Source organism: Melanerpes formicivorus, unplaced genomic scaffold (genome assembly GCF_026170545.1).
Source record: "Melanerpes formicivorus ecotype bairdi unplaced genomic scaffold, bMelFor1.0.p_v2 SCAF_16, whole genome shotgun sequence".
Taxonomy (NCBI): Eukaryota; Metazoa; Chordata; class Aves; order Piciformes; family Picidae; genus Melanerpes; species Melanerpes formicivorus.
Genome location: NW_027142368.1, coordinates 13,222,680 through 13,250,454, shown reverse-complemented (window position 1 = coordinate 13,250,454; position 27,775 = coordinate 13,222,680). Strand labels below are relative to the sequence as shown.

The window sequence follows — 27,775 nt, the reverse complement described above, 5'->3', positions numbered from 1 at the left end:
GTAAATTAATATTTTTAATTGCTGTTACACACTGAAGAAATGAGAAAAAAAAATACATTCCAAACAAAGAATTAAAACAGTAAAATCAGCATAACCATGTTAAGGAAGGGTCCCAGCTCAAGTGGCCCTACTGCACGTGGTGACCTTTACAATCACAGTAAAGGAAGTAAGTGCTTGAGACTTTCAGCCATGGCAAAATGCTTGACCCCCCAGAGGGGAGAGCAGCTGCCTCAGTCACACCTTTCAGTGCACTCTCACTGGAATGGGTGGGAGAGGGGCTGGAGCGAGAGGCTTGCAGGGGTACAAGACAATGGAGATTAGTGTTCAGTACAGAGCAGTCAGGCTGCAGGCTCAGCCAGGCAGCACCACTGCTTTCCCAGTGGCATTTGCTTCTTCCTCCCTTGGTTCTGTTTGGTTTGTAGGATTTTGAGTTTTATTTAACCAAGTGTCAGGTCCTGCTGGCCTGACCCTGCCAGCACCATAGACTTGGAGCAAGCCTCCCCAGGTGAATAGAAGCAAGGCCTGGTCCAGCAGGAGCCTGCACAAGCAAGGTCAAGATCAGTGTGTTTGTCCTGATTCAGCACCATCGCCCAGTGGGCTGGCTTTGGCTTCTTGCTTGTTACCTGTCAGGAAAATGTTTCTCCCATTGCCTGATGCTTTCTCAGTCTTCTAACTGAGCTGAACTGGTCCAGATGTGTTCTCACTGTTGCTTGCCCCCTGCTTCCCTCTTGTATGAAACCAGCCTCACGCTTCAGCCTCACTGGTGAGCCGTCACACCCCTCCAGCAGAGCTCAGCCTGCAGCAGCAGCATAGTGTCACCACAGAAACAATACAAGCCACGGAAGTTTGGGCATTCCTGCCACCTTTTCTTCATTTGTAGTTTATCTACAGTTGTATATTTTTATCCTTTACAGTAAGAGCAAAAATAAAATAACATTAAGAACATTTCCTCCCAACTTAAAGAAAACCAAAACCCAACAAAGATTTTAAAGAAACCATAAAAATTTGCATTGTGTTTGCTTCTGAGTTCATATTAAGATAATAGTTTACTGCAGCTGCTTCAAAATTCTGGTCCATTTCACACGTGCACAGCTCCTGTTCCTCGGCGTGCAGTTCCTCCCCTGGTGTTTGAACAGCAGTTTGTGCTACCAGAACTAAGTAGTTGCTACCTGTGGTCCAGCTTTCAAATCGGTGAACAGTGGCATTTTGATCCTAGTTGGGAAGGTGGTGATGGTTTAGAGCTGTATGTCTAGATCAGCTTTTGTCCTGGGCCCTAGGACTGGTGATACAAGCACTTCCTTCGCTACAGAACCTGCTCTTTCTGTGATTCAGCTGAAAAGGAGTAATTCAAGGAGGATTGTGCTGGCCTTATTGATTCCATCCAGGCCTTCCCTCCCTGCTTATTTTAAAGATAGTAAAAATGACAGAAACTAAACATCCCTTTTGCAAGTTGTCCCATAAAACCCAGCCAACCTTCTGCAGAATGGAGGTTGAGCAGAATGACTTCATTTTCTGTCCCACTCTTTTCAACAGCCCCAGCAGACTGTGATGAGAGCACTGTGTTTTGGCTGGAATAGATTTACTCTGGCTACCAGGCAGTGATAAGACCAGACTGCAAAATGTGGATGCCAGGTTCATGTCTAAGGATTTGGTTAAGGATTCTAGAAGAGCTAAAAACCCTTTTCAAAACTGAAATTAGAGTTCAGATTTTTAAGCTAAACTCTCCTCAGAGTTCAAAGTGCAGCTGAGCCCACCCTGTTAACCAGTATGAATAGATAGTTTGCTTTTGCTTTCCATCTGGTACAAAATGAGAAGGCAGTCACACATTCCATGCTTTAAGGGAAGTCCTGCAGATCCCTAAAAGCATTTTGAACACTAAGGTAGGTTAATACTTGGGATTTATATAGCACTGTACATCTTTCAAGTGCCCTATGAGCACTAATCCTCACAGCATCCATGTCAGGTCAGTAAGTGCTAATATCCCCATCTGAGAAATGGGGTGAGGGCCTGGTCTCCTGCTGTTGTAACTTGGCTTAGCATTGGCCCTACCATAGCTGTGCCTTTTTCCACCTGATGAGCACCTGGCCCCAGAAAATTTGATTTACTCAAGGCCACAAAAGGAGCAAGCAGGGATGAAAGTCAGAAGTACCCAGGAGGACTTCTGTCATGAGAATTTAGCAACTCCCCATCCTTTTCCAAGAATAGTTCTGATGCCTCTGCTTGAAAGAGCCCCTGCCTACATCCACAAACCGAGCAAAGAGGCAGCTGCCACTCAGCTTTACAGTTGCTGTTTGCTTTGATCTGCTCATTCCAGAACAGCTTCCAAAATGACCACGCTAGCAAGCTGGAAACACCCAGGTCTGAGTGTCAAACTATGGGACTGGAAAGTTTGGAAAAGCCACTAAAAATCCTGCAGAGTTTGCCCTGGGAATTGTCTATCCTTGTGTAAAAATCTAGCGGTTCTCTTCACTGGTTACAGCATGAAACCTTCAGCAATCCACTTAAAAGCCATTAGAGTAATTCTTAAACCAATTAGTCTTACAGTTGCCTCCTTATGGACAGGTATTAAGCACAAATACAATTTTCCTGGTAGAGTAGGAGTAAAGCTGTTAAAATCCTCTGGCTTTGTTGTTCTCAACTTGCCATTTCCACAGCAGCTTCACCCTGCTGACACTGGTGTGACTGGCACAGCTCAGAAGCATTACTAGCACTTAAAACCCGTTGCAATTAGTATTGCTTCTTTGATTTGATTGGAAGTTGTGTGTGAGGAGGATCAATCTACAGAAAGAGATGCAAGGCTGATATAAATGTGCTTCATCTTTTAGATGTCCAAATAAGGAGCCAAAGGATCTCCAAAAGGGTGGCAGCTACAGAAAGGAGAGAAAGCAAAAGCGATCAGACCAGAGGTGTTTGAATAGAGCAATGTGACACGAAACCCTCTCTACTTGCAAGTAAAGGAGCTGGTGCTGGGGGGACCAGGCACTAGATGCTTCATTCTCTCTGTAACATCTTTGGGCCAAAGACTGGGTGCTTCTCAGAGACTGTACCCCTGAAAAGGGGAAGAATGGATGAAACCTCACTGTTTTACAGTGCAAAGAGACAACAGGAAGGTCCTCAAGGGCACGTTTGCTCCCTCTCAAAGTGAAGACTGACCTTGCTGGGGATGAGTGAACAGATTTAATCCCCATAAAAGGTATTTAACAGACTGTCAGCAACTGCTTAGTGTTTCTCAGGGTTTATGAGACTCAGACTTGTGTCAAATCAGTGTCCACAGCATCTGGTCTCTTCCCAGCAGGAGCGAGCCTCTGGGAAAATGGTCTCATTGGAGTAGTATGGATTAAAAGGACAAATACAGAGCAGGAGAGAGATTCTGAAGATTGAGAGCCTTCACTGGCAAACCTCTGAGGCAGCCAGGAATCTCCCTGACTTCATATGCTGAGAAGGCTGAAGCCATTGTAGCATTGGGAGGGAGGCAGCAGCGTGTCCCAGGATGTGTCCCAGCAGCACGCTCCAGGTGAAGGGACAAGAGCCTGCTTGGGCTGCAGACGCTTCTGCTGTCTCAGCTACCCACAGACATCTGCTGCCAGAAACTGCATCTCTATGGAGACAAAAGGGCAGACCTCCTAACAACACTTTGAGGATACTTTCCTCCAAGTAGCCCGTGGTTGGTGGTGGAGCAGGGTAACAAAGCAAGCCAAGATGGAAAAGTATGCAGAAAAGCAACTCAGGCATCTTGAGCAAACTGGAGACTACTCTTTCCAAGAGAGGAAGAAAGAGAGAACAAAAATTCTGACTTGTGAAGAGAGCTGGATTTATCACACACACAGCCCTCAAAGCAAAGGGAACCCCAGGGTGTAGGGGACTCTGCCTGCTAAGGACTGAGTGCTGGACTGTCCCATGACAAGGTACTGTAAATCAGAATGAAATGGCTCCTTCCTCACCCACTGGGGGGACAGTGGGGTTCACCCCAAATGCTTAGATTTCCTCTTGGCTGGGTAAATCTGTTGCAGGGAGAGACTTGCAGTCAAGCTGAGTAACAGCATGTGACATCCATGAAGAGCAGGGTTCAAGCTGTGGCCAGGAGATAAGCAATGCTGATGAATGAAGATGTTTTGTGGCTCTAAATCCCCTTAGCAGTTTACTCCAGGCAGGACCCAGTGCACCAGTGAAGGAATCCTGACAATATTACACAACAGCATTAGAAAGAAGAGATTACATGGGGCTGTGCTATTTACAATGCTTTCCCTCTCAGTACTGCAGCTGACCTCTCTGATCTCAGTCTGAGAAGCAGCAGATGACTCCAGGGGTCAGGATGGCTAACCCAGGTGTTTGTAATACTGGCTGCATTTGCACTAATGCAGGAGTTATGGGGATTTGATGTCTGTTCCCCACCCATTCCCAGCATGCAAGGGGGAGGAGCAGGAGCCCCCTCAGCTCCAAGGGAAAAGCTAACAGAGTGAGTGAGCAGGGTTTCCTCAGCTGCCCCTGACCCTGCTGCACTCCTCACAAAGAGATCCTGCTTTGCCAGCTGTGCCAGGGACTTGGTGCCAGGCTTTCACCTACAGCAATCTGGGCACACTACCTATGGAGAGTGTGGTGACTTTTAGCCCACAAGGCTGGTCTGGAGGACTGTCCTTCCTGATCCCTCTGCCCATGTGAGTGTGCAAAGGGCTGTTGGGGTGCATATGGATTTGAGCTGTAGATTTGCTCTGGTTGACTGCAAGGCTGAAGACATGCAAGAACCCTCAGTGAGCTTCCTTTGTGCACCTGAGTGTCTTAAAAACAAGCCATTGGGAAAGCCCCTGGGGGAGCATCTTGATTCATGGGGAGCAGCCCTAGGAGGAACAGAAGGGAAAAGCAGATTCAAGATAGTTCCAAACAGAAACAGAGATTGCTGTTAGATAGAAACAAGAAGGGGAAACATACAGCCAGTCACAAATGAGCATGGATTCAAAATTAGGGCAACCTCTGCTTAGATCTTTCTTAAGAGAGTCTGAAGTTGGAAGTAATCTTGCTTCAGCAGATGGGCAGAGAAACCAAAGGCAGAATACGATCAGAACTAACCAGGCTTTCCTAGCCCTGACGCGCGTTCTCACTGCGTCCACCTCAGCCTGAGAAGGAAGCAGCAGGCACTTAGGGTGCACAGGACAGTGCTTTTCAGGGAGCTCTGCTGAAAAGGGCTTTTCCAAAAAGAAGTGGTGCAGAGCCCATCATTTGCCACCAGATGGGAAAAAAAGAATGACCTACATCCAAAATCAGGGCCTTGAGCACAGGAGATGCTCACACAAAGATTCGAGAGAGACACTGCAAGCAGCAGCATCCCACAGCTTGAAGAGTGTATGGAACATTATTTGTTAGGATACCAGAGGAGAAAAGCTTTAAGGTCAGGCTCCTGCCTGCCATGCTAAGGACAATCAGGACATGCATTTGGGAGAGACAGATTCCTGAGTCCTGCTGTAAAAATCAAGGTTCTTCATGTGCCCCTTACATCCCAGCTCTCACTGGTGGCTGCAGACACCTTGTACCTCTCAGTGCACATGGTGGAGGAGAACACACTGCCCTGGCTACCTAGATACCTAAAATCCCACCAGACTCCACCACACATGGAAGCCCTGCACCTACAGACCTGCCCTGGAGCAGCATTCAGCCTCGATCAAAGCACGCAGCACTGCATGTCAGCACACCTCTTGCCCTGTGCTCTCTGCTCGGTGTTTTACTTTCATCCTGCTTCTGCTGGGGCCGCCCCACATGCTGCTGTTGACTCCAAAGCCTATCATCTGGACATGCTGGGTTTGCTCTACCTCCAGATTTCTTTCAGCAGAGGCAAGAGCTCCAGTTTGGGTACTGAGTTTGTAATGCAAAAAAAAAAGAGAGACAAACGTTGGTGAAATTGATTTTTACCAATGACTTCAGCAGAGATCTGTGCCTGCCTGCCTACTATTGAAAACAAGTCCTCTAGCACAGTGCATGGACAACCTCCTTTCTGTCAGCTCTTCTCTTCCTAGACATTCAGCATCAGTTTTGAGACTAACAAGTAAAATGCAGTAGTACAGCACTTCCAAGGAGGAAAAGTCGAATGAGTAACTACTGCAGGGACAGCCTAAGCTTCCTGATGTGGACTCCACACTGAAGTAAGCTGTATTCAGAGAAAGCCACTGGGGGGAGGGGAAAAAAAAAAGCCCCAAAGGTAATGCTTCAAAGAAGCAAAATCAACATCACCAATGTGCCTAGAGAAATGGAGATCTCTCTCAGGGGTGAATGCAGCTACAGCACCTGAGATATAACCCACATTGTTCACAGACTATTGGCACTCCACCTAGCTTCTCTTTCTGAAGTCCTCTTCATCTCTGCTCTCTACAGCTGACAGTGCAATAAGCATCTGGGCTGCATAGTAAGTAGCCATGATGATGAAGCGTGAGTAGGGCACAGGAAAGCAGAACTTGTTGAGTGCAATGGTCAGATCCGACACCATGAACAGCATCGCACCGATGCAGGCCGAGAGCTTGGTCCATGTCCAGAGGTCGTTGCACAGCTGCATGCCAGCAACTGCTCGCCAGCCCATGAAGCCAATCAAGGCGATGTAGACAGCTACCAGGTAGGTGAATGGGCCTGAGAGGTAGGAGTACAGGAAGGCATAACAGGAGCTGCACACAAGGCCCATCAACAAGCCGGCTTTGAGGTCCAAAGGCTTCATGCCGAAGGCTGAGGAGTACAGGATGTGTGTGATGGCGAACATCAGCAGACCTGCAAAGAGGCAGTGACAGAGCAAGTGACCTCCAATCAGTGACTGGCAGCTGGTAGCAGGAGAAAACATGTGGGGTTTAAATATGCTGCAAACAAACACAAGCTTAGATGTCCTTGCACATCCTTACCTGCCCTGAAGTGTTGCAACCCTTATCACTTTCAGTGGGAACCACACTGAACATTTGGGATTGTTTTAATGTAAACATCTGTGCATAGCAGCTCAGCCTTAGCACCATGCTCCCAGCCTAAGAAAAAGCCCCAGCACACCTACAGCTGCAGCCAAGGACAGCCCTGGTGTGATGTAAGCCTTCCTCCTGAGAGACCAGGTGAACTAAGCTGCTGCAGAAGGAACAAAGCTTGGTTTTCAGGTGGTTCCAGTCCCCTGCTTTGGAGAGAAGGATGGGGGCAACATCATCCCCTCTAACTATCCAAAGGGATTTGCTCATAGGAAGAGGAAGGCTGAAATCAGAGCAGTGCAGGAACAAATTGGGAAAAAAGCCACCAGTCCCTCCAAACCCAGACACAAAGCCTGACCGTATTTAGCCACAAACCCAAAGGCACTCAGGGACTAAATCTGGCCTCTACTCCATCTCTGCCCATAGCTAGGAGAAACCCAAGCTGGGAAGAAGCAGCTGGCATATTTCAGGGACTACACCAATGTGATCTGCCAACAATTTATGGCTATTTCCAAGATTCAGATGAACCTTAGCTGGAATCAATCAGGGAAAACAAAATGCTGGCTTGCCTTTGAAGCAAAACCCCTGAGAAATGCCAGATGGGGGTGGTGGAAGGTACTGCCCACATGTTACTCACTTGCCACAAAACATTGTCATCATGTCAGCTGTAGATAATGGGCCCCAAACTGAGTCCAGCTCCTCTGGCCCTCTGGTTCCTACACCCCACACGGTGCAGCTCCAGGCTATCCCACTTTAGCCTGGCAGGGTTATAGGAGTAGCTGGAAGTTCTCACACAGCTCTAAAGCATGAAAGGAGAAAAAGGACCTGGCAGCTGAGTCCTCCAGCAGGACACCTCTTTACACTTAAAGCATGATCTGTGGTGTAAAGGGCAGTCAGTAATACCTGCTGCTGGCAGGCATTTCTTCATCCCAAAACACTTGCGTTGAGGCAGCTCAAAGGAGGGGAAGTGTCTCCCCACTGTTGGGCAGGACCAGACAGGACATCCACTGAAAGCTCTGCTGTGGCAGGATGAGAGCAGCAGGGAGGGGGCTGGTGGGGACCTGGTCTGCAAGGTGAGACTAGTTAAAATGGACAGCCTGAAGGGGGAGGAAGAGAAATGCAAAGGAGAGCAAGGAGAAGATGATGTTTCACAGAGCTACTGCATACACATCATGGGTGCAGCACTGAGGAAACGAGGAGGGATTTAGGACAAGAGCTGTTTATGGTGTTGCAGTGTGGGAAAGGGCAGAGCCCTGGGGGCAGTAAGAAGCAGGTTACTTCACCCTAGCAGTGAAGAGTGCTTTGTCCCTCAGTGTCATTACAAGGAGAGTTCTGGGATGGGGAACTGAAGAATGTGTCTCCCATGCAGGCAGCTGGCAACAAGGAGGAAGAAGAAAAGAGGACAGGATGTGGTAGCCAAGCAGAAGGCCAGAAAGGCAGGAGCAGTTTTGTGATATGTGGTGAGTTGGGAGTCAGCTCCCAGGTTTGCTCATTAAACAGCCACAAATGAAGCCAGGAACTGGGAAGACCTGTGACAGCTGCACAGGGAGGGGAATTACAGAATCATAGATGAATTTCTCTTGCATTTCTCAACCTTTGGCATGGTCCTCACAACCACATAAGGTAGATCAGCCCTTCTCCTCTCTGTCTGCTTCCTTCCCCTGTGTTTCCTTTCCCCACTCTGCCCCTAGAGTTCCTCCTCAGGCCTTTTTGTTAGTCCTTGTCTTCTTCACCCAATGTATAAATTGTTTCTAAGTGCCCACTATCAATGGAGATGGACATTAACACAGTGAGAGACAAAACCCAGTGTGTCATTAGTTGACTGAAACAGCAAAAATGATTATAAAGTTCAGTGTGCCAGGAGCAGGTTCCCAGGCTCTCACTTCCCTGTAGTGAACAACTGCCCTTTTATAAACTCATTGTTTCAAAAGCTATTCAAACCAGTTCAGTTCCCAACCCTTTTCTTCAGCCCAAAAGCTGTAGAAATTGAACAAAAAGTACATTTTTATGTAGGATTTCCTCTTATTCTCCTACATTTTCAAATTCCTGTGAACAATGATGTCAAAAGGTTGAACGTTGTCAGCTGTCCACAACAGCAGCCTGCTGTTTTAAACAGGAGAAACCATGCTTGGCAGGAGAGGTGAGGGATAAAGCAGGGTGGTGTGCTTTATCTGCTAGCTGCTGAAACACAAACCTTAGCCCTTCACTGCAGAAGATGGCAGCTCAGATTAGCATGGACTGAGGCAGGCAGGAGACAGCCAGGATGAAGGCTGAGACTTTCCAAATGCTCCAAGAGTGCTTTTGCTCTCCTTAAGAATTAAAGTATGTCTAAACACAAAGCAACACCTTAGTTGCAAGACTGGGGTTGAAAAACCCAATTTATTTGCAGATTAGAACAAATTAACCAGATACTGAGTTGCTGGGACTGGTTGACCTCCTGTAGCACTAAACTGGAGAGGGAACTCAGAGATATCCCAGCTACATGGGAATGGAGAGGCTCAGAACAGTCCATGTACAAAAACGGCCACGGTAAGGATCAGGCCTTGAAAGTTTTCCAAGCCACAGCTCAGGGAACAACTGCAGGAGGCAAAACAGGAGCACAGGCAGTCAGGCTGAGGGGACCTGCACCAGCCAGACACCTCTGTTAAGAGGAAGGCCACCAGTGAGAATGACAACAGTCAGCACAGAGAGGTTGGCACCTCAGGATAAGCCTGGAGCTCCTCAGGATAAGCCTGGAGCTCCTCAGGACAGACTGAAGGAGTTGGGGCTGTTCAGTCTGCAGAAGAGAAGGCTCCCAGGTGACCTCATTGTGGCCTTCCAGTATCTGAAGGGGGCCTACAGGAAGGCTGGGGAAGGACTGCTCAGGATCTCAGGTAGTGATAGGACTAGGGGGAATGGAATGAAGCTGGAGGTGGGGAGATTCAGGCTGGATGTGAGGAGGAGGTTCTTCACCATGAGAGTGGTGAAACCCTGGAATGGGTTGTCCAGGGAGGTGGTCGAGGCCCTGTCCCTGGAGGTGTTTAAGCCCAGGCTGGATGAGGCTCTGGCCAGGCTGATCTAGTGTGGGGTGTCCCTGCCCATGGCAGGGGGGTTGGAACTAGATGATCCTTGTGGTCCCTTCCAACCCTGAATGATACTATGATAAGCCTGGAGCTCCTCAGGATAAGCCTGGAGCTCCTCAGCACCACGTCCAAGCTTCATCCAGATAGCTCCAGTGCTCAGGGGCTAATCTAAACCCCATCAAAAATCAGTAAAATATTTCACATGAGCCTTTAGTGAGATTGGGATGAGCTCTTGGGAAGCAGGATTAAAAACACATTCTGAGCACTTGGCCTTTTCTGTCTGGCATTGCACACACTTCCCTCTCATAAAGACTGAGCTTGTGGCAATCCCAGAATAAAACTAAACACTGACTTCATGAGAGGGGGAGAAAACAAGCCTTTGACTTTCAGAGCTGCCAACAGCACAAGTCAGAAAAGTTCCCTCATCACATTTTCCAGTGGGACAGTCACAGCAGCCAGTTAATGGTGGGTGTTACATGAGCTCCTGTGCTGGCTAAATTGACTTCAGAACCCCCACCAGTCAGTTCAGTGAAGTTTAGAACTGCTGCTGATTTCTTGTGACAGTCCAAGGCCAGGGAGTTGCAGGTTCAGCATGGCTTCAAATGATTAAATCATCATGTTCTGGTTTGCAACTAGTAACATAGAACAAGCTGGTTTGGCTCAGAGAGACGGAGAGGACAGGCCGTTGTGGTGAGGTTTGTCTTTGAATCCCCAGCATTTATAGAATTACAGAATCATTAAGCTTGAAAAAGACCTTTAAGATCAAGTCCAACCATAACCCAACTACCATGACCACATTAACAGGTCTGGCAAACAAGACACCTCTTGTACAACAAGCTGCATGATTCATCCTGATGAACCTGCAAGTAGGACAAGATTTCTGCTGCTTTGGTTTCTAACATCCACTTAAACACTTCCTCCAGGCTATAGGCTTGTTTTATCAAAACAAGACCCCTTCTCCACTGAGGACCTTTGCACCATGTGTCCTATTTATGATCCTTGTAGCAAGGGGCTGACAGATCTCCCTGCAGAGAGACAGGAGGTAGGTACTTCTGTAGCTTCATGGGAGCTGCCAAGTGCCATGAGCATTTCCTTCTCTTCCCCAGGAATTGTGGCCATGCTTCTTTCCCAGCTCCAGCCAACTAAGGTGCTGTGAGCATGTGCCAGGGAACCAAACCTGCCCCAGCTACCTCTCTAACCTGAAGAGAAAGACTCATCCATGGTGTGACTCCTCTAGCCATGGTGGATTTTAATCAAAGGATGAGCGCTTCCCACTGCCTGCGGCTTAAGCTGTACATGAATAAACAAAGCATGTGGCCCAGTAACTCATTACTAAATAAAGAGGGTAACAGCTGGCCTCTGTGGTATCCCTTTAGGACTGACACCACACTCACCATGAATGAAGTAGCCCTGCTCCTGCCAGATGAGAAAGGCATCTCCCACTGCGGAGAATATGAGTCCTGCTAGGATGCGGCTGGCGCTCCGGTGCGACACGAGGAAGTTAATTCCATGAGCCAGAAGGAAAACCCACAGGCAGAAGATGGGCAGACATTTGATGAGGGCACTGAACCAGGAGGGGCTGGAAGTTGGCAACCAGAGGACAAAATAGACACAAGTGGCTTTAAAGAAGGGCACTAGCTTGGGGCCTTCACTCTTCACCTGAAAGAAACAAACATTGCAAACAGATAAATTGACAGGGTCATGAGGAGCATCTATGGAACAAACTGCCTGAGGAGCTGTCTGCTTCCTGGGAAGCCTGCTCTTGCAGGTATGCTGCCAGCTAGCAGCATTTCTACCCTAGGAAAGGCTCACTGAACTTGACCACCATCCCCAGCTTAGACCTCTGTGATCTCTGCTGAAAACACTTCTTGACTGACAGGATGGGGTTTGTGTGGTGGAGATGCAGGAAGCTGTGGATACCTTTGCTCTTTATTCTGCTGAAAACACCTAGGCCATCACTCAAACTCCTCTGGTGGGCCTTGCCATCTCTCTTGTGTTTGGACTGACCCCTTCTGTATACCCTCCTGTCCTGTAGCTGTGAAAAGACTGCACTCCTCAGGAAGCCAATAAAAGTGCAGATCTTCCCTCACATTTGGTGAATCCTCTTGCTTAGACAGTTGCTATCTTCTCTCCTTCCCTATGGCCTCATGCCTGCAGGTTGCTGTTGGCATCAGCACGTGACTTCAAACCCCATCAGCCTCCCAGGGGAGTATATCACCTCCTCAGCTGACTAATAACAATATCCATCAGGTGTTGGTTTGCTCTAGCAATACACTAATAACATACTGCCCATACTGCAGGATGCCTTTTGACTCAGGGCTCTGCTGTGTAAATCCGGACACAGAAATGCAGCCTGACCACATGGCTGCTCGTAACAAAACCACAGCAGAGGCAGGGACCAGAGTGACAAACTCCACAAGTTTGGCCTGCTACCATATACCTAGCTGAGACCACTCTGGGCAGTGGTAAGATGCCTATGGTGTCCACCTGCCTCCCTCTGATACTTCTGCATTTTAGTGCAGGTGGGGAAAACCCTGCAGGAAAAACAAAGCTGTGGTTTTATTTTCTCCTGGAGTGCAAAACAAGACAGGAATAGACTGGGATTGCCTCAGATGCCTGCCTGAGCTGTGCCCTGGGGTCTTTCAGGAGGCCTATTTCCTCCTCCAGAAAAGGTAGTGTGACCTCCAGAACTCCCCTGCGAGTAAAGGTTGCTTCAATCTTCTCATTTCATTGGTCAATTAAGGTTTACTTGCTTAGCATCACAACAGCTTCCCACTATTCACAGCCAAAGCACACAGAGGCCTCATGCACTGGAGGAGGACATGGTGCAGAATTTAGAGGCAATGGCGCTGGGTTCACACGGTGAAGTCCATCATATCCAAACACCTGTGTGTCACACTCTGGGATGCTCATGCAAGGGGCCCATGCTCCAAAAACTTGCAAAAGAAGCAATGGTCTTTTTATTCCAAGTCACTTGGCCCCCTTTCTGCTTCCTGCATCCTGGGATATTGCTGTGACACAAACCCAGCTTCCACCTCCCTTTGATGCAGTGTGCCTTGGTGCAGATACTAAAGTAGCTGAAGACTGCACATTGAATATATCCCTGCTTACAGCATGCAGCTACGAAAGCCTAAACTCATCAAAATTTGGAAGCTGTTACAGACACAAGAGAGGAGAGCTGGAGAAGCTGGAAGACAGGGGCAGAGAGAGTGGAGGACACCTTTCCATGCAGTACCTGAAAAGGGAATGCACTCTCTGAAGAAACAAGACCGTAAATAAAGGGCATGCCAAGCAGACAGTGCTTTCAGAATTGTTCTCACATCTGATGGAATTTTCCCCAGCACACCAGCAGTTTCTTAGCAGGAAGGTATCTCATTATTCCTATATACATTATTCATAGGCTATTGCCAACACAATTTTTAACCACTCCATTAAACAAGCAGGCTACACAATTCCCTCACAAAGGGACAGCAGCAAGCCCTTAACTTGCTTGTATTACACGGGGAGCCTGCCGTGAGTCCTCTGCTTAGCTTGTCTAAATGAATCACCATTTACCACTTCTTCTCTGCATTCCTTGGGAGAATTCTGGCAACAAATAACAAATGAACTTGACATAAAAGTCATCAAAGCCTCACAGCACAGGGGGTGCCTGGGAACTATCAAATATCATACGGGAAAGAGTGGAGCCAAGCTTCCTCCTTCAGAGCCAGCACCTTGCCCTTCTGAAGTGATGCATCAGGCTTAGGCTATCCAAAGCCTGTGCCCAGCTCCAGCTCTGCCTCCTCCCTTTCTGACTCTTTTTCATTAAGAATGTAGTTGATCACATTCATCCTCTCTAGTTGCAGGCAACAGATGACAGCCCTTCTGGCAGGCTTTCCTCCTCTCCCCCACCATGCCATAATGAGCCCAAGAGCTTCTGCAAGGAAAACTAACAACCTCCAGAGCTACACAGTGTGAAAGCATTTTCAGCATCAGTAGTGCTCTAGGTCCCTCTAACAGTCCCAGAATAAGGCAGGTGGTTTTGTACCTCTGAAGACAAAAGTTTATGCTGCATGATATAGTTGAAGCTCAGCCTTGTCTGCAACACATCCCAAAGGCACCGGGAGAAGCATGCAGGAGAGTATTTGGGTTAATAAACACAGGAAGTTTTATTTAATACCTCATATTAAAAGGCAAACACCTGCTAGCAGCAGTCACCATTACAATCACAGCTTGCCCTCCCCTGTGTGCATGCATGATGAGACAGGTTTTAATTACACTTGTCATTTTCCCCAGGAGCCTGGCCTTACTGACTATAAGATATGCACTTGTGCTGAAAGATTACAGTTGCTTGCTAACCTTAAAATTACCATCTCCTACTATTTGAATATGAATTTTCCAAGCCCAGCCAGCATTATCTGAAAAGAATGGTCTGTAGTATTTCCATTCTAATAACAATTAAGGAATTTTTCAAGCATAAGGAGTTTCCAGTCTCAGTTACTCGCTCATAACCTTGGAATTTACAGTGTTACAGAGTCCTTGCATAAGAATAACCTCAAAGATCCACTCATTAATGCTTTACTCCTTGACACTTTTTTCTACAAGTACTCATCAAATGAGCTGTTTCCCAACCTGCCCTGGCCATTACTGAATGATCAGCTGCAGCTCAGTGGAGCCCTTGTGCTGACTCCGACCCAAATGATGGCCCCACGAGGGACTCCACTTACCCAGACAGAGGTGCCTGTGCAGCTGAGTGCTGGCCAGCCCATCCTGCTGGGATGGTGTGGCACTGGAAATACTCAGGAGAAGTCTCCCAAGAAAAACTGAGGAAACCAGAGGATGAAGCTGGAGGATTTCTTTCTGTTTGGGATACGTGGCCAAGGCCTGGGAAAAGGTGATGGGGCAACTTGCCACCTGGAGGACAAGTTAAGGCTGGCATAGGGAAACCATGTACCAGTGAGTGGAGGCTGGCTTGAGAAAAGCCAAGCACATCATTCATGACTGGACTTGCCTCTACCTCAGGGAAGGGAACATTATTTCTTGGCTGCATCAAAACACCCATCTCCTTTTGCAGCTCTGTCTCAAGACAGAATGTGAGATGGGGCTGTGCCACTAAGGCAGGTGACAAGCTCCTTTCTGCTAATCCATGTGATTTTCATGGCTTTAAGATGGGTTTTGCCATCTTGTTACAAATTCCATCACATTTTTCTTCCTACTCCTTTTCTTCTCCAGCTGCTTATTTCCTCTGGGCTGAAATGCAGCACAAAACCATCCTGACTGCAATGGCAAGTATTCCCAAGGTCTGACTTTCTAAACTGAGCATAATTTAAGGCATTTTCTCAACTGCTAGGACTACATTACTAAGTCTTTAGAAATCAGTTTACATGGTTGTAAAGCCACTACCTCTGTGGAATTCCAGTGAAAGTATCAGCTGTGAAATTATCTGTATCCAACCAAATCAAACTCTCCAAGATTTAGGCAGACTAGGAGGAAGTTCTGTCTTGGTTCTCACCAAGAGGTTTGAGACCAAATGATCTTCAGAGTTTCCTTCCAACCTCAACCATTCTGTGATCTTCAGACAGAAACCGGTACTGGCACATGCAGCTCTCCGGAGGCTCAGGGCTTGCATATCCACCTCCCTGCTAGGGATTCAAAGGTTTACAGTATCCCTGCTTGTTTTGTCTGTTCCCATTCTGCTCCAGTCTGAAATACTCCTCATTGCTGTTGTTCAGCAGGACAGATGATGCTATTACGTAAGTATTCCAATCATGCTGTGATGTGGTATTGGTGTAAGACATCATAAGAGGTTAGGCTAGCTGATGAAGAAACAGAGTTATAGAAGAAATGGCAGACCTGAAGAAGCAACCATGGGTAAGAAGGACTGACAGAAGTTCCCAATGTGCAAAACACAAGATGTAGCACACAAGGATGACCAAACCCTTCAGACACTAGCTTCTAAGCTATATCTGCAAATTAATTACTGGTGGCTTGCCAAGAGCCTAGGGGTCCCTGCTGGATGATCTCTTCTTGCACTTCCCTGCTATGCAGCACTGGGAGATGCTCAGGATTCACATCTGTGTAAACCAATATTCACTACAGGGTATGACCTGAGAACATCTGTGCTGCTCCTCTGCACCACAGTCAGCCTGCACTGACTGCTGCAGGCACGTAACAGAGCCAAAACACGCACAGCTAGCTCCTCTACCCCAGAATGAGCTGCATCCACAGGGGCATGGCTGTTTGTAAGTCAGTGCTCTGGCTCTCCTCAACATTTTGGAGTCAGTTGTCTTTAACTACATGGCAACTGGGATGAAGAAATTCCAGCTATCACAGGGAGGGAGACATCTTGAACCTGAGGTATCGAAGAATGTCGGAAGCTGATTGCTTTGAAGTGCTAAAGCTGGGCAAAGTTCGCTGCTCCCAGGAAGGAACACGGAGTACCAAAGCTCATTGGGCTCTAGAATGCTGCTTTCCAGGAAAAGTGCTTTAAATATAATGCCCCAGCTACTCCACTGAGCAACACTTGAGCATCATTGTGGGCACAGGCCAAAAAAAGAGGCTGGGCTGTTGTCCTCCACCCACTCCTCCCAGCAGCCTTGGCTGGCCAAGTACCATTTTGTGTATCCTGGGTTTTGGCACCCTGCACCCTGCCTTGCTTCGGCCTTGCACTGCCAACAGCTCTTACCCCAAGTTGTGCACCAATAAATATTTATGTGGCTTTGTTGCCAGGTATTATGCTGCCACTGCAATCCCCTGGCTTGTATTTCTCATTCCCCAGAATATGTGGCTCTTTGCAAGGCACTCTGGGTCCCCTGCACAGTCTGAGGCACAGAGGGAGAGCTACTTCAGCCTAGGGATGGAAAGCAGTTAGGACATTGCAAGTATGTGCCCCAGGCTCTCCTCTATAGAACTATGAGGAACCAACAGAATTCCCCATCAGGCAGAGCCCACAGAAAACCCATCTTTGTGCTTAGCAAAATGAGTGGGGCGGAACCCACTGCCTTTTGTCAAGGAAGGCACTGGTGGCCAAGCTGTTCCTGAGGTAAATTGTGAGAAAAGGTGCTTGGGTATGGAGGGTGATGAAGAGTTACTGAACCAGCCAATCAACCTGTCTGAAATACTGGGTTGGTGCAATGTATTTGTGCAATAAATCAGAAGGTTTGTGTGAGAGATGCAATGGGTCAGGCATCCAAGGCAGAGGGCTCCTGAGTAGACTCCACTTGCTGCAGGAAATTCAAGGTGACAGACAAACCCTCCTCCCCTCAAGCAGAGGCAAGTTCATAGAGGTTCCATCTACAGCAGACTTGTAAAATAATCATCCAGAAGGTGGTACATGATTTGCCTTTGGGAAAAGGTGTCTGCTGATCATCCTCTGTCTCCATCATGCAAGGAGTTTTGCCAAGCCTTGTAGTGCTTTACCGGAGCTACTGGCACTGGCCAGCACAACTCAGGGCCTCCAGTCCTCCTCCAAGGGTAATGCAGTGAAACTTGGCTCATGCTTGGCTGCCCAGCCAGACCCATTCACAAGTGGTCAGAAAATCATGGCTTTACCTGTCAGGAGAGCCTCCCATCATTCAGTGCAAGCCAGAACTAACAGGGCCGGGCCTGAACACTTCCCACCTGAACAAGGACCAACCTCCCAGCTCAGACATATGTGGCAAGAGCAGTGAGGTCCAAGGCAGCTCTTCTGCCCTCAGGGTCTCTTCAGCTCCTCCTGCAAATCAGTTCTGGTTTGTTGGCTTCTTTCATCTTACCCTCTACCCCAGCAGCCTGGATATGCTCTTCCTTCCCCCAGTTAGAGAAAATAAGCTCCAGCCACACTTCCCAGCTTTGTTCCACAATGGGCTGACAGAGGCTTGGGAGCTAGAAATACTCCATTTCTTTTCCTTAAAGCCAAGCTCTGGCTATTTGCCAGAAAAATACAATTTAAATGTTGGCACAGGCCCTCACAGGCCACACAGTGGTGAACTCAGCTGTACTGCTGCCCAAGTTCTTGGCATGAGAAAAGTCACCCTTTGGTAGAGGCACAGGAGAGCAGGCAGTGGGTGAGGATTAATCAGATTGGCACCTGGCAAGGGCCTCTGTGCAGGGCTGGGCTGCTCCACACACAGCTGCAAGCAGAAAAAAAAGAGAGAGAACCACAACAAAAATGTTCATTTTCAAGCCAAAGTCCTGCCCAGCTTGCAGTCACATCAACATTCAACCTAACCTACAGATTAACCCGGGGGGGTGAACACCTCTCAGCACCTTCTCAGCGACTTGCACCCAGATGCAGGAAGAAGGGAGGAAATTGGGAGCAGCGGTTTCCCCGCAGCCGCCCGGCAGCAGGGCACCGGCAGCAGGGCACCGGCCGCCCGCCCCAGCCTCTCCCAGGGGAAAGCGCAGCTCCGGTCCCTGCAGCACGCCCGGGCACAGCGGGGCACGGCGTGGCCACCCAGCCGAGCGGCGGCAGGCGAGGAGAGTCGAGAACAGGCGCTCGGTGCCAAGCCAGCTGGGCAGCGCGGGAGCCAGGCTCAGCAGACTGCAGGCGCGGCTCTTGCAGAGGTCTCTTGGCTGACGTTTGCTCTCCGAGTGTGATGTCTCCACCAGTCTGCTGTCTGTCCCCAGCCACAGAGGCGCTGCTCAAGAGAAGGCTGTGCTACATGATGCTTTGCCTTGGCCATGCTGTGATCTTCCACCTAACCTCTGTCCTCTGCTGTATGGGAGTCAGCTTCTGAAGGGGATTGTCTAGGATAGGTTTCAGGAGCAAACTGCACTGAACACACGAGGTACAAAGGATACTTAAATAAATGGCTCAGGAAGGTAAAAGACAGAAACATTAGACAAGCTTTGGGGCCTTCTCCAGAGGACACCGGAATACCTGCAAGTGGGAATCCCTGTGCAGTGGTCAGGGAGGGAGATAACAGCAAAGGGGGCCGGCAGCCTTCACTTCATCCCCTTTCAAGTTAAGGCAGGAGAACCACTGCTACTCACACAGCAAAGCCTATGGCATACAAATACAACAGCAGTCCTCTTGTCTTCAGGTGCTTAATGAAGCAATTAAAAAGCACTGGGTGCTGAGCAGTCACGCTGACTGCACTCATGGGGCTGCTGACAAGGCCAATTTGGCTGAGCAGCCAATGTGACCTGAGAGCTCTTGGACATTGCAACTCTCTGCTGCTATACTCACAAGCGAACAAAACAAATTATCTGCAAACACCTGGGATGTCTAACAGCAGAGGAAACTAGGAAACTGGAGCCCCACCTTCAAAACATTCCTGGCAGAAGGCCTTACAAATGTGAGGGAACAGTCCCATAACAGCCTGCAGCAGAGGCAGGTGGCTCTGGACCAAGGAGATAATTACCACCACATCAGGGTGGTAATGCCTGCTGCATGAGAAGCCCACTCCTGCCTCTTGTCTTTTAAACCATAACACTGCCCCAAGCTGTTCTGAGACACCAGACCACAATGTTCCCTCCAGCAATTCATAGAGTCACAGCATCCATGAAGGTATCTCCTGTTCTGGATAGAAGAAGAAATCATGCTAGCTTAGGTAATATGTGGTCAACAAGCTGTGGACACTTGCCTCTGGACTTTCCTCCATATGCAGGACCTGCTGCTCTCAAGACAAAGTGAGATACTGCTACACCAGCTAAAACCTTACAAAGTCACGGGGGCATCTCCCCTTGGCTTTCTGGGACTGCAGGGAAACCTTCAGGGTGGTGAAACCTTTCTTCAGCAGATGTTAGCTCATAAAATCAAATTACAGATGAACACATTTCACCCTGAACTGGACTCAGCTTTTGCTAGGTCTTGTTTTGTTTGGGTTTGCTCTTTTTCATTACCAAGCATCATCTGTCCTGCCTACTGGACCAGCACAGGACCACAAGCAGGGCTGCCTTAAAAACCTTTTCTTAACCTGCAGCAGTAATGACTGACACCACATGGGTAGCAATCCTATAGCTGTCTGCAGTTGCCTTCTGAGTACACTTAGCAATGCACCATTGCCAATGACCAACAATGTTAAACCAGTCAAGAACTCAAATGTCTGCAAGGCTGTAGGAGCTGCCACAGACTAATGCTTTCAGGGTAGACCACTGGCTCCCAGAAATGAAAGCAAAAAAATAGCATTTGCCTGACAGCATCTTGTGTCAGCAAAGATTGCTTTTCCCTCCTGGGATTCCAGCTCTTCCTTTGTGTGTGGCAGAAAGCAAGCCTCTCTGAACATTTCCTTTGCTGTAAACACTCACAGGAGAACCCCTTGCAGATGTTTTAAAACCTCAACCACAATGGATCTGTCTTTTCATTTTGCTTACCAGGCAGGCACCCTGAGAGCAGAGAGCAAGATCGGGGGGGGGCTGTGTCCCCTCATGCTGCCCAGGACCTCGGGAGGATGTTGTAAAGCCACAGGGAGCTTCAGGAGCCAGCCAGCAGCACCCTGAAGTGTACAGTCAGTGGCTGTCCCAGGCAATTGCTCTCAGCATGAGAAAGGACACTTATTTGTCTTGTCACACTAAAATCCAGATAAAAAAATTCCTACTTATGGGAAAGTCTCCACAACTCATCTTAGGGATGGTTTCCAGGCTGCAAACACACATTCTCAAGAGACATGTTATTTATGTCACATTCTTCTGTGAAAGAGAATGCAGATTTCTGTTACCTAGGAAAAAGAAGTGATAAGTTTTGTTGCTCTAAGCATTTCCTTCAATGGCCTGGACAAGCCCAAGGTGCTGGCTGTGGGGCACAAGGCCACAGCAGAAAGCAGCACCCTCTTGCAGGCCCATGGCTGCAGACAAGGGCAACAGGCTGACATCTGCCCCACAAGCTGTGTGGCAAGGCTGGGGCCTCTCTCCAGTCTGAGATGGGTGCAGACCCTAAACAAAATGCTTCAAGGAGAACTGTTACCTCTTGTCAGTCTCTAGGGTAACAGCAGTGAGGGATCTATCCACACACAGACTGTCCTTAGGGCTGAAATCCACCTTTTGCCTTCACTCTCCCGTCTTCAGCCTTATTTGCACCCCACAACATTTACGTACTTGGTGGAGTCCCCCAGCTGCCCATCGTGAGGCTGCACTGAGAGGATGTGTAGAACAGGCACTTGGCAAAGCTCTACCCTGCCACGTGCTGCTTTCCCAGAAAGGATTGGTATTTGGGAGGGAAGGGAAGCCCTTCCATCCAGAAACAACCCCAGCATAAGAGACCTCATTGTACACAAAGATATGCCAAGGATGCAACTGCCTCCAGCGCCCAAAAAGCACTTCTGCCGCTCACCTTTCTGGCTTACACAAGAGATCCGTGCATGCCTGGCAGGTGAGGCTTTTGCAATAGCAACAGGAAAGCAGAACTGGGACAGGAAGGGAAGGCAGATGCCAGGGGCTGGGAAAGTTTGCAGTTCTACAAGAAGACAACTGGCTTCTTGTCTTCAAAGCTGGTGAGAGATAAAAATTGAAACCTCACCACTGAAACTTGACAAAAGTCCATAGGCCAGTTCAGTAACATGGCTTGCCTCATCTCCCCTCACTCTTGGACAGCAAATGTTTTGCAGTAGTCTGCATGAATTAGGCTTGGGGATAAACTAGGCTGCTGGTAGAAACAAGGCATTTCCGTAAGCTCATAGGCAGGTGAATCAAAACAACCACCATCCTCATTAATAGGTAATTTGCAGCTCCCAGATCAGACTGCCACATGAAGTTAACACAAGAGGGGACAAGCGATGGCTTTTAAAGGTCCTTCCAACCCAAAACACTGCATGAATCTACGGCAAGTTATGCTTACCCAGAGAGACACTGCTTGTGCAAGTCTGGGTCAGAGATTGCAGTGTGAGCCCCAGGGCTGTCTGTGGGTGTCTGAAATCCTTCCCATCCCAGCATGCTTGAAGTCTTACAGGAAAGGTCTCACCCAGCCTATCTACTGCCTTTGAGCTCTGGTGGCATGTCATCTCCTAGACACAGTTTTCTGCTCCAGGTCACCTGGATACTTGTTCACGTTCACCATTCCCTGGAGGGAAGCTCTAGATTGAGATACTTGTCAGATAGGAACCTGTCATTAGCTTAAATGCTGTTTAGATTAGGGCAGTATGAGAAATGGATATAAGAAGGGCACAAGTGGGCTACTGGCAGCAACGCCCATCACCTTGGGCATGCTGCAGTTAAGCAGAACCTGTATCTGTGTTGTAATGACAATCTATTGAGCATTGTGTGACATGAAAGGCAGAAGAAAAGTTAAGTGCTAACATAATACCGCTTAGGCCTCGGGGAGGGAAAGGAGTTATATAACCAATAATCTTTTTGCTGTTCAAGAGTTTCCACACACCAGCAGATGACAAGTTCCAGATGCCATCTTTTTCTGAGCCTAATTTCACTGGAGTTATTATTTCCTCACTCTTACGCAGTTACCCACGGAGAAAGATAACTTTGGCTCTGCTGTCACGCTGGGTATTTTGGACAGCGATACTCGAAAAGAGGATGGAATAAATGCTTCTCTGTCCACACAGGGGAATTATGTGAAAGTAGAGGCTTCTGAACTGACCCATAATCTCAGTGTACAAAGCACACTTTGAACAGCAGACATGGGTGACTCCAGTGATAGACTTGAGTTAATGAAGCCTTTAATCTGCAGCACTGATCAGCACAAACTGCTCAACGCAGCCACACTGGGAGCGGGAAGCGCACGAGAGAAGCCGGCACTGCCCAGCCTCCAATTGCAGTTACCCATATCAGAGCCCACCCTCTCGTAGCAACAGCCACAGCAAAGAATTCAATGTCAGAGCAAGAATGTGCAAGTTCAGTCTGAAAAAATAACTTGACACTTGTAACACTATTCCTGGGCTCTGTCTGGCATAAATCAGCACAGCCTTTTCCTCAGTAGAACCAAAGCTTTTAGGCTTCTCCCAGAAAGTATGACAGACAAAAATGTTACTAAGCTCCTGCTAAGCTGACCTAGGTGAGGATTCCCTCTCTTACTTCATTGAGAGCAGAGGTTTAGAAATGCTTTCTGTAATTCATTCAGATTGGATTGGGTTTTTTTACACAAGTGCTGTATTTCCATAACAGTCTGTGTGCTATATAAATGTGGCTGTTTACAAGCCTCCTGCATAATAAAACCTCAATTTATGAGGTACATAAGTAATGAGGAAAAATGAGAAAGAACAGCAATTTTGCATGTGAACAAAGAGAAGAAGTAAAATTAACCATTCTGACTTCAATGGTTACTAACCCTTCATTCATTAATGCAGAAATAATACATCCTCTATTTAAGAAGCCAAGGCTGAAATAGTTCCAAGAGTGCTCTGGCTTTCTTGTTTTCAGCAGCAGTTTGAGGATTATGGACTAAAACTATGCTTAGACCCCCCACTGCTGCAGCTGCCCACAGTACAGAGTCTCTAAGCAACATTATTTACATCAGGTCTCTGTATTCATCTGAATCAGTATGGTTTGGCCCCTCTCCAGCTCAAATGATACCCACCCAATTCTTCAGCCCAATTTAGTATTTGCTGCAGGTGAATAACTTTTCAGATTGTACCTTTCAGAACTTTTGGCCAGGCCTTGTCAGTGACCTTCATATTCCCCCCACAGTGCTATCCTGCTTCTGTCCAAGAGGTTGTGAAGAGTTGTTCCCAGCAGCTTGCTGGCTGCTTCCAACCTAGGGAACTACGCTGAGAGCTCAACTTGCTTGGTCCAGTGAAAACAAATACTCTTCCCCAACCCAGCTACCTGTTTAAAAATGCAAATCAGAGGGCAAAGGGAAAGGGATGAGGAATGTTAAGATACAGATTCTGGGCAAAACTCTGTCCCAAACAGGGAGTTTCACCTCCCTCCCACACACAGGACTGTGCTAGGCCAGGTAAAAGCCAGGTGCAGAGGGAATGTGGTAGGGATGAGGACCCATAGTTCATCTTGCTCAAAAAAAGACACCCTGATATCATTTTAAGTGTCCCCCAAAAGACATCTATTCTCAGCCAGTTAGTGTCTTCCCATTTCACATGCCCTGTCTTCCTCAAGGTGCTGTGAAGCCCTCACTTTAGGGGAAAGAATAGAGTCCCTTCAAGCACAGAGCATTATGTAAATGCCAGAATGTTTGTGTATCTCCAGGCTCACCTCCTGCACATGTAGCCCCTGCAATCACGCTGCCTGCTGGGCAGGAAGATCCTTAGGGCAAGGGCTAATTCCCACAGGCTCATGCTAAAAACTGCTTAACCAACAGCAGGGGAAATAAAAACCAGGGCAGAAATCATTAAGGAGGCAGTCTCAGAGAGGTCTTTTATTAAGCTCACACCAGTGATGACTGAACAAGAAGGGAATTACACCTCACGTAGCCACAAAGGAAACACACCATTTATCAACACTGCTCTGCAACCACAGGCTCTCAGCCCATGCTGCTTTATGCAGGGAAAAGGAAAAAAGGCATCTCTTCATTGGAGCAGTATCAGAAACACTAATTTTTAAGTGGGGTGCTCCTGCTTGCCTAGCAGAGCTAGCAGCGACAGCTTCCCACCAAGGTGACTTCCCAACAGAGTGAGCATTGCTCACCAGCTGGAACAGAGCTGGCAGACAAATGCATCTTCTCTATCACAGCCCAGTGCCATGCCATGCAAGTCTAGACTCTGGTATCAGCAAGACCCTAGAGCTTTATTCCAGCTGAGAACCTGGCACAACATGTTAAAAGGTATTTTGGCCCCAGCCTTGTTTATTTGTAGGGTATGCTCCTCCCTCAGCACATCTGAGCTGTGCAGCAGCAAGCAGAACAGCTTGGCTCTGCACACTGCTGTGGTATCTCCTTGCACACTGGGCAGCCATGCCAACCCCCAGGCCATGATGCACACCTGGCAGCCAGCACAAACGAGCAGTCCTAGCTGCATCTCTCTGTATCTTCCTCCCTGTGGTCCCTGCCTCCTTGACTGCTTTCTTCCATTTGTCAGTTTACAGCAGGCCTACAGCTCAGGGTTTCTGACTCATGTTACAAGAGTGTCCTAAAGAAGATGGGGAGAGATGCAGGACAGCAGGTTGTGTGTGAGCAGCCAGGGCCATCTGCTGCAGTTATGTAGAGGCCATCGCTGTCAGAACAGGAAGCAAAATCCAGCATCCTCCTCACTGAGGCTGAGCTGCAGTGTACCGGGAGGGACATACTCTGTGGACAAATCAATTCCTCTGGCTAATTTGATTGTGCCTTCGGTGCTGCCCCTCCCAGACCATGTCCTCATCATGTGCCACAGCAGCAACAGCCATGTTGGCTCCAACTCCTGGTCAGTGTGACACCAAGGTAAGTCCAGGCCCCAAGGGTGGACAGGCCAACTGCCCACTGCTGTTCCCTTCAGCAGGTGACTTGCTGGAGGGAGCCAGCTGACTCGATAACCATACTGCCTCTCACCCTCTGCACAGCTCCAGCCAGCAGCTGTGCCAGGGCTGCACCGTGCTCCGGGCAGTGCCTGCTGACACTTCAGCCTGCCCTCCATGGGCCACAGCATGGTTGACACCAGAGCAGCATGGTATGCTCCTTGGGAAGAACAGCAAGGTGAAATCCTACTCAAGGCCATGTGCAAAGAACTGCTCCTTAGATAGCTCGCAGCTCTTTTTTCTGAGCTCTTCAGAGGATCAGACACCTTCCCCTCCCACCTCTAGAGCCATGGTAAACAGCTGCAGCTCCTATGGCAGTTCCTGTCTCGCTGTCCCTCCAGATGTCCACAGTTTGACACCTGTATTAGTTGTCTTCAGTGGAAGAGTCAGTCTGCCAGGGACGAAGCCAGAGCAGAAGGGTCAAAAGGGCACAGTAAGAAAGCCTGAGGTTTTTTTTATCTTCTGTCCCAAGTTACCTTCCCAAAGTGCAATTACTGGTGAAGGTAAAGCCTTCCACTTGGAACTATGAACACCCTTCCCTATACACACGTCTGTTCGTTGCCTCCCCTCAAAGCTCATTCAGGCATACTCTGCACAACCACCCTGATTCACCAGCCTCACCACCAAACACTGCCACCTTTGGATTCTGAAACCAATCCTGACAAGCTTCAAGCCATTCCAGTATTGTCCCAGCATAAGATTTCTCTTCCCAGGGTACACGTGCTTGATTCACTGTAAGCAAAGGCATTGCTTAAGGGTGAATTCAGCTTATGGCACAGAAGCACAAAGTCTGTAGTTATTTTTGAAGAGAAAAAAAAACGGTTTGGCACCACACTGCTATAATTTACAAGCTACTTCCCTCTGTCTCTTGAGATAAAAGTCAGCCCCAGGCAGCTGATGAACTTACCAGGTACACGTTAATAACTGGGAGAAAATGCATCTGAAGCAGCAGACAATGTGAGCTGCTGCATGGAACTGGCAAAGCCATTTACAAGTGGTGAGCTAAGCAGGGGGAAAGGCCGGGATTTCTACCTGCGAGGCACAGCGCAGCAGAACGCCCATCCACTGAGACATTTCAGAACGGGATGATAACGGAGCTGCAGCAATTTGCCTCAGCACGGCAGCGAAGCCCGGACAACTTTCCCACCACCAGGTCGCAGCTGTTGCAACGCTCAGCAGCCTGCTGGTGTGCTCGGACAAACCCTGGCTTTCCAGAACGAGGAGCACACAAAGCCGCCTGTCCCACAGCGCTGCTTCTCCGCTGAGCTGGCTGGGAGCGCTTTGTCCTCTTTCAGCACTGAATCACCTCCCCTACCCCTCCACCTGCAGGGCCAGGACCTGGTACGGCCAGCCTAAGCCACTCCAGTTACCAGCTGTGCTCCATCAGTCCAGATGTGCTGCTACGTCACCTACGGACAGGCCAGCAGACGGTCGCTACGTTATCGCTGGTTATGGTAACTGGGCATCCTGACTGCCCCACGACACAGGCAAGTGACAGCATCCCCGTCTAGCGGCATTAGGTACTGGAAGCGCCAGAAGCTCAGGGGCGACGAAGCCTCGGTGGGAGGTCGTGCAGCCTACGGAAAGGTCTGCTGGGCGCGCTGGCCCTGGCCCAAGCGGTCACCTGGCCAGCAAAGCCACCTCCGGCTGCTGATGCCAGGGCAGCAAGATGCTCCGGGCGCTGCCGCGGCGTCAGCCCCGGCCATAGGACTCGGAGACGCTCCGGCAGATGCGGTCAGTGCCCCGCAGATGTGCCGCAGATGTTATTAAGCACAGAGATGGCAGCGGCGGAGAGCCGCGCGGGAGCCGCACCGCTGGAGCAACAGCTGCCGGGGGGGGGGGGGGGGGCTCCGGCGCGGGAGGCGCCAGGCGCGCGGCGGGGTTCCGCCAACGGCCGCTGCCTCGCGCCCTGGGGGCGCGCGGGGAGAGGCGGGAGCGGAGCGGAGCTGGGCACGGAGCGGAGCTGGGCACGGAGCGGAGCTGGGCACGGAGCGGAGCTGGGCACCCACCGCGCTCGGGCACCGGGTAGGGGGCACCGGGTAGGGAGCACCGGCTGGGAAGGAAGGGAGGGAGGGGAGGTACCGCTCGGGGAGGGGGCGCGGGTCTCGGTCCCTCCCTGCCCACCGCGCGGCCCGCACTCACCACAGTGACAGGGGACACCATGTCGGCGGCGGGACGCGACCTGCTCCGGCGGCTACCTGACCGCTGCCCTCCCTGCCTGCCGGGCCGCTTTTTTAGGCAGCGGTGACGTCACCGGAGAGGGGTCCCCGCGGCGAATGCGCTGCGGGGAGAGGCAGGGGGGCGGCCCCGGCCCCGCCCCGGGGCGGGCAGCGCTGTGCGCAGTTCGGCCGGCCCCGGCCGCGACGGCGTCAGCGGAGTCGTCTGGCCCCGCGCCCGCCAGGCAGCCGGCAGCGGCCGGGTCCTGTGCCGCCTTCTCTCCCCGTGCCGCTGTTTCTCGGAGGCGGCCGCAGCGGGGACGCGGCCTGCGCGCTCCTTGCGCGG

At 49.4% G+C, this 27,775-nt stretch overlaps 1 protein-coding gene and 1 long non-coding RNA gene across 2 annotated transcripts; one reads left to right on the top strand and one right to left on the bottom strand.

Moving 5' to 3' along the window:
• On the bottom strand, positions 1-27,488 carry TMEM86A (transmembrane protein 86A). The gene is made up of 3 exons (XM_068148288.1): positions 27,416-27,488; positions 11,377-11,641; positions 1-6,744 (listed from the first exon to the last, which is right to left on the bottom strand). The coding sequence occupies exons 1-3, from the start codon at positions 27,434-27,436 to the stop codon at positions 6,317-6,319; spliced, it is 714 nt and encodes a 237-aa protein (XP_068004389.1). The 5' UTR covers positions 27,437-27,488; the 3' UTR covers positions 1-6,316.
• Positions 6,270-12,596, top strand: LOC137446033 (uncharacterized). Its single transcript, XR_010988556.1, has 3 exons — positions 6,270-6,595; positions 8,290-8,380; positions 11,089-12,596. It is a non-coding gene; the product is annotated as an uncharacterized lncRNA (long non-coding RNA).
• Positions 27,489-27,775: the final 287 nt, after the last annotated feature.

Coding starts and splice junctions, on each gene's coding strand:
- TMEM86A (XM_068148288.1), bottom strand. CDS start 27,436: ATGGTGTCCCCTGTCACTGTG. Junction 11,642..27,415: donor TGGTGTCCCCTGTCACTGTG/GTGAGTGCGGGC, acceptor TGTTTCTTTCAG/GTGAAGAGTGAAGGCCCCAA. Junction 6,745..11,376: donor GCAGGGCTACTTCATTCATG/GTGAGTGTGGTG, acceptor GCCTCTTTGCAG/GTCTGCTGATGTTCGCCATC.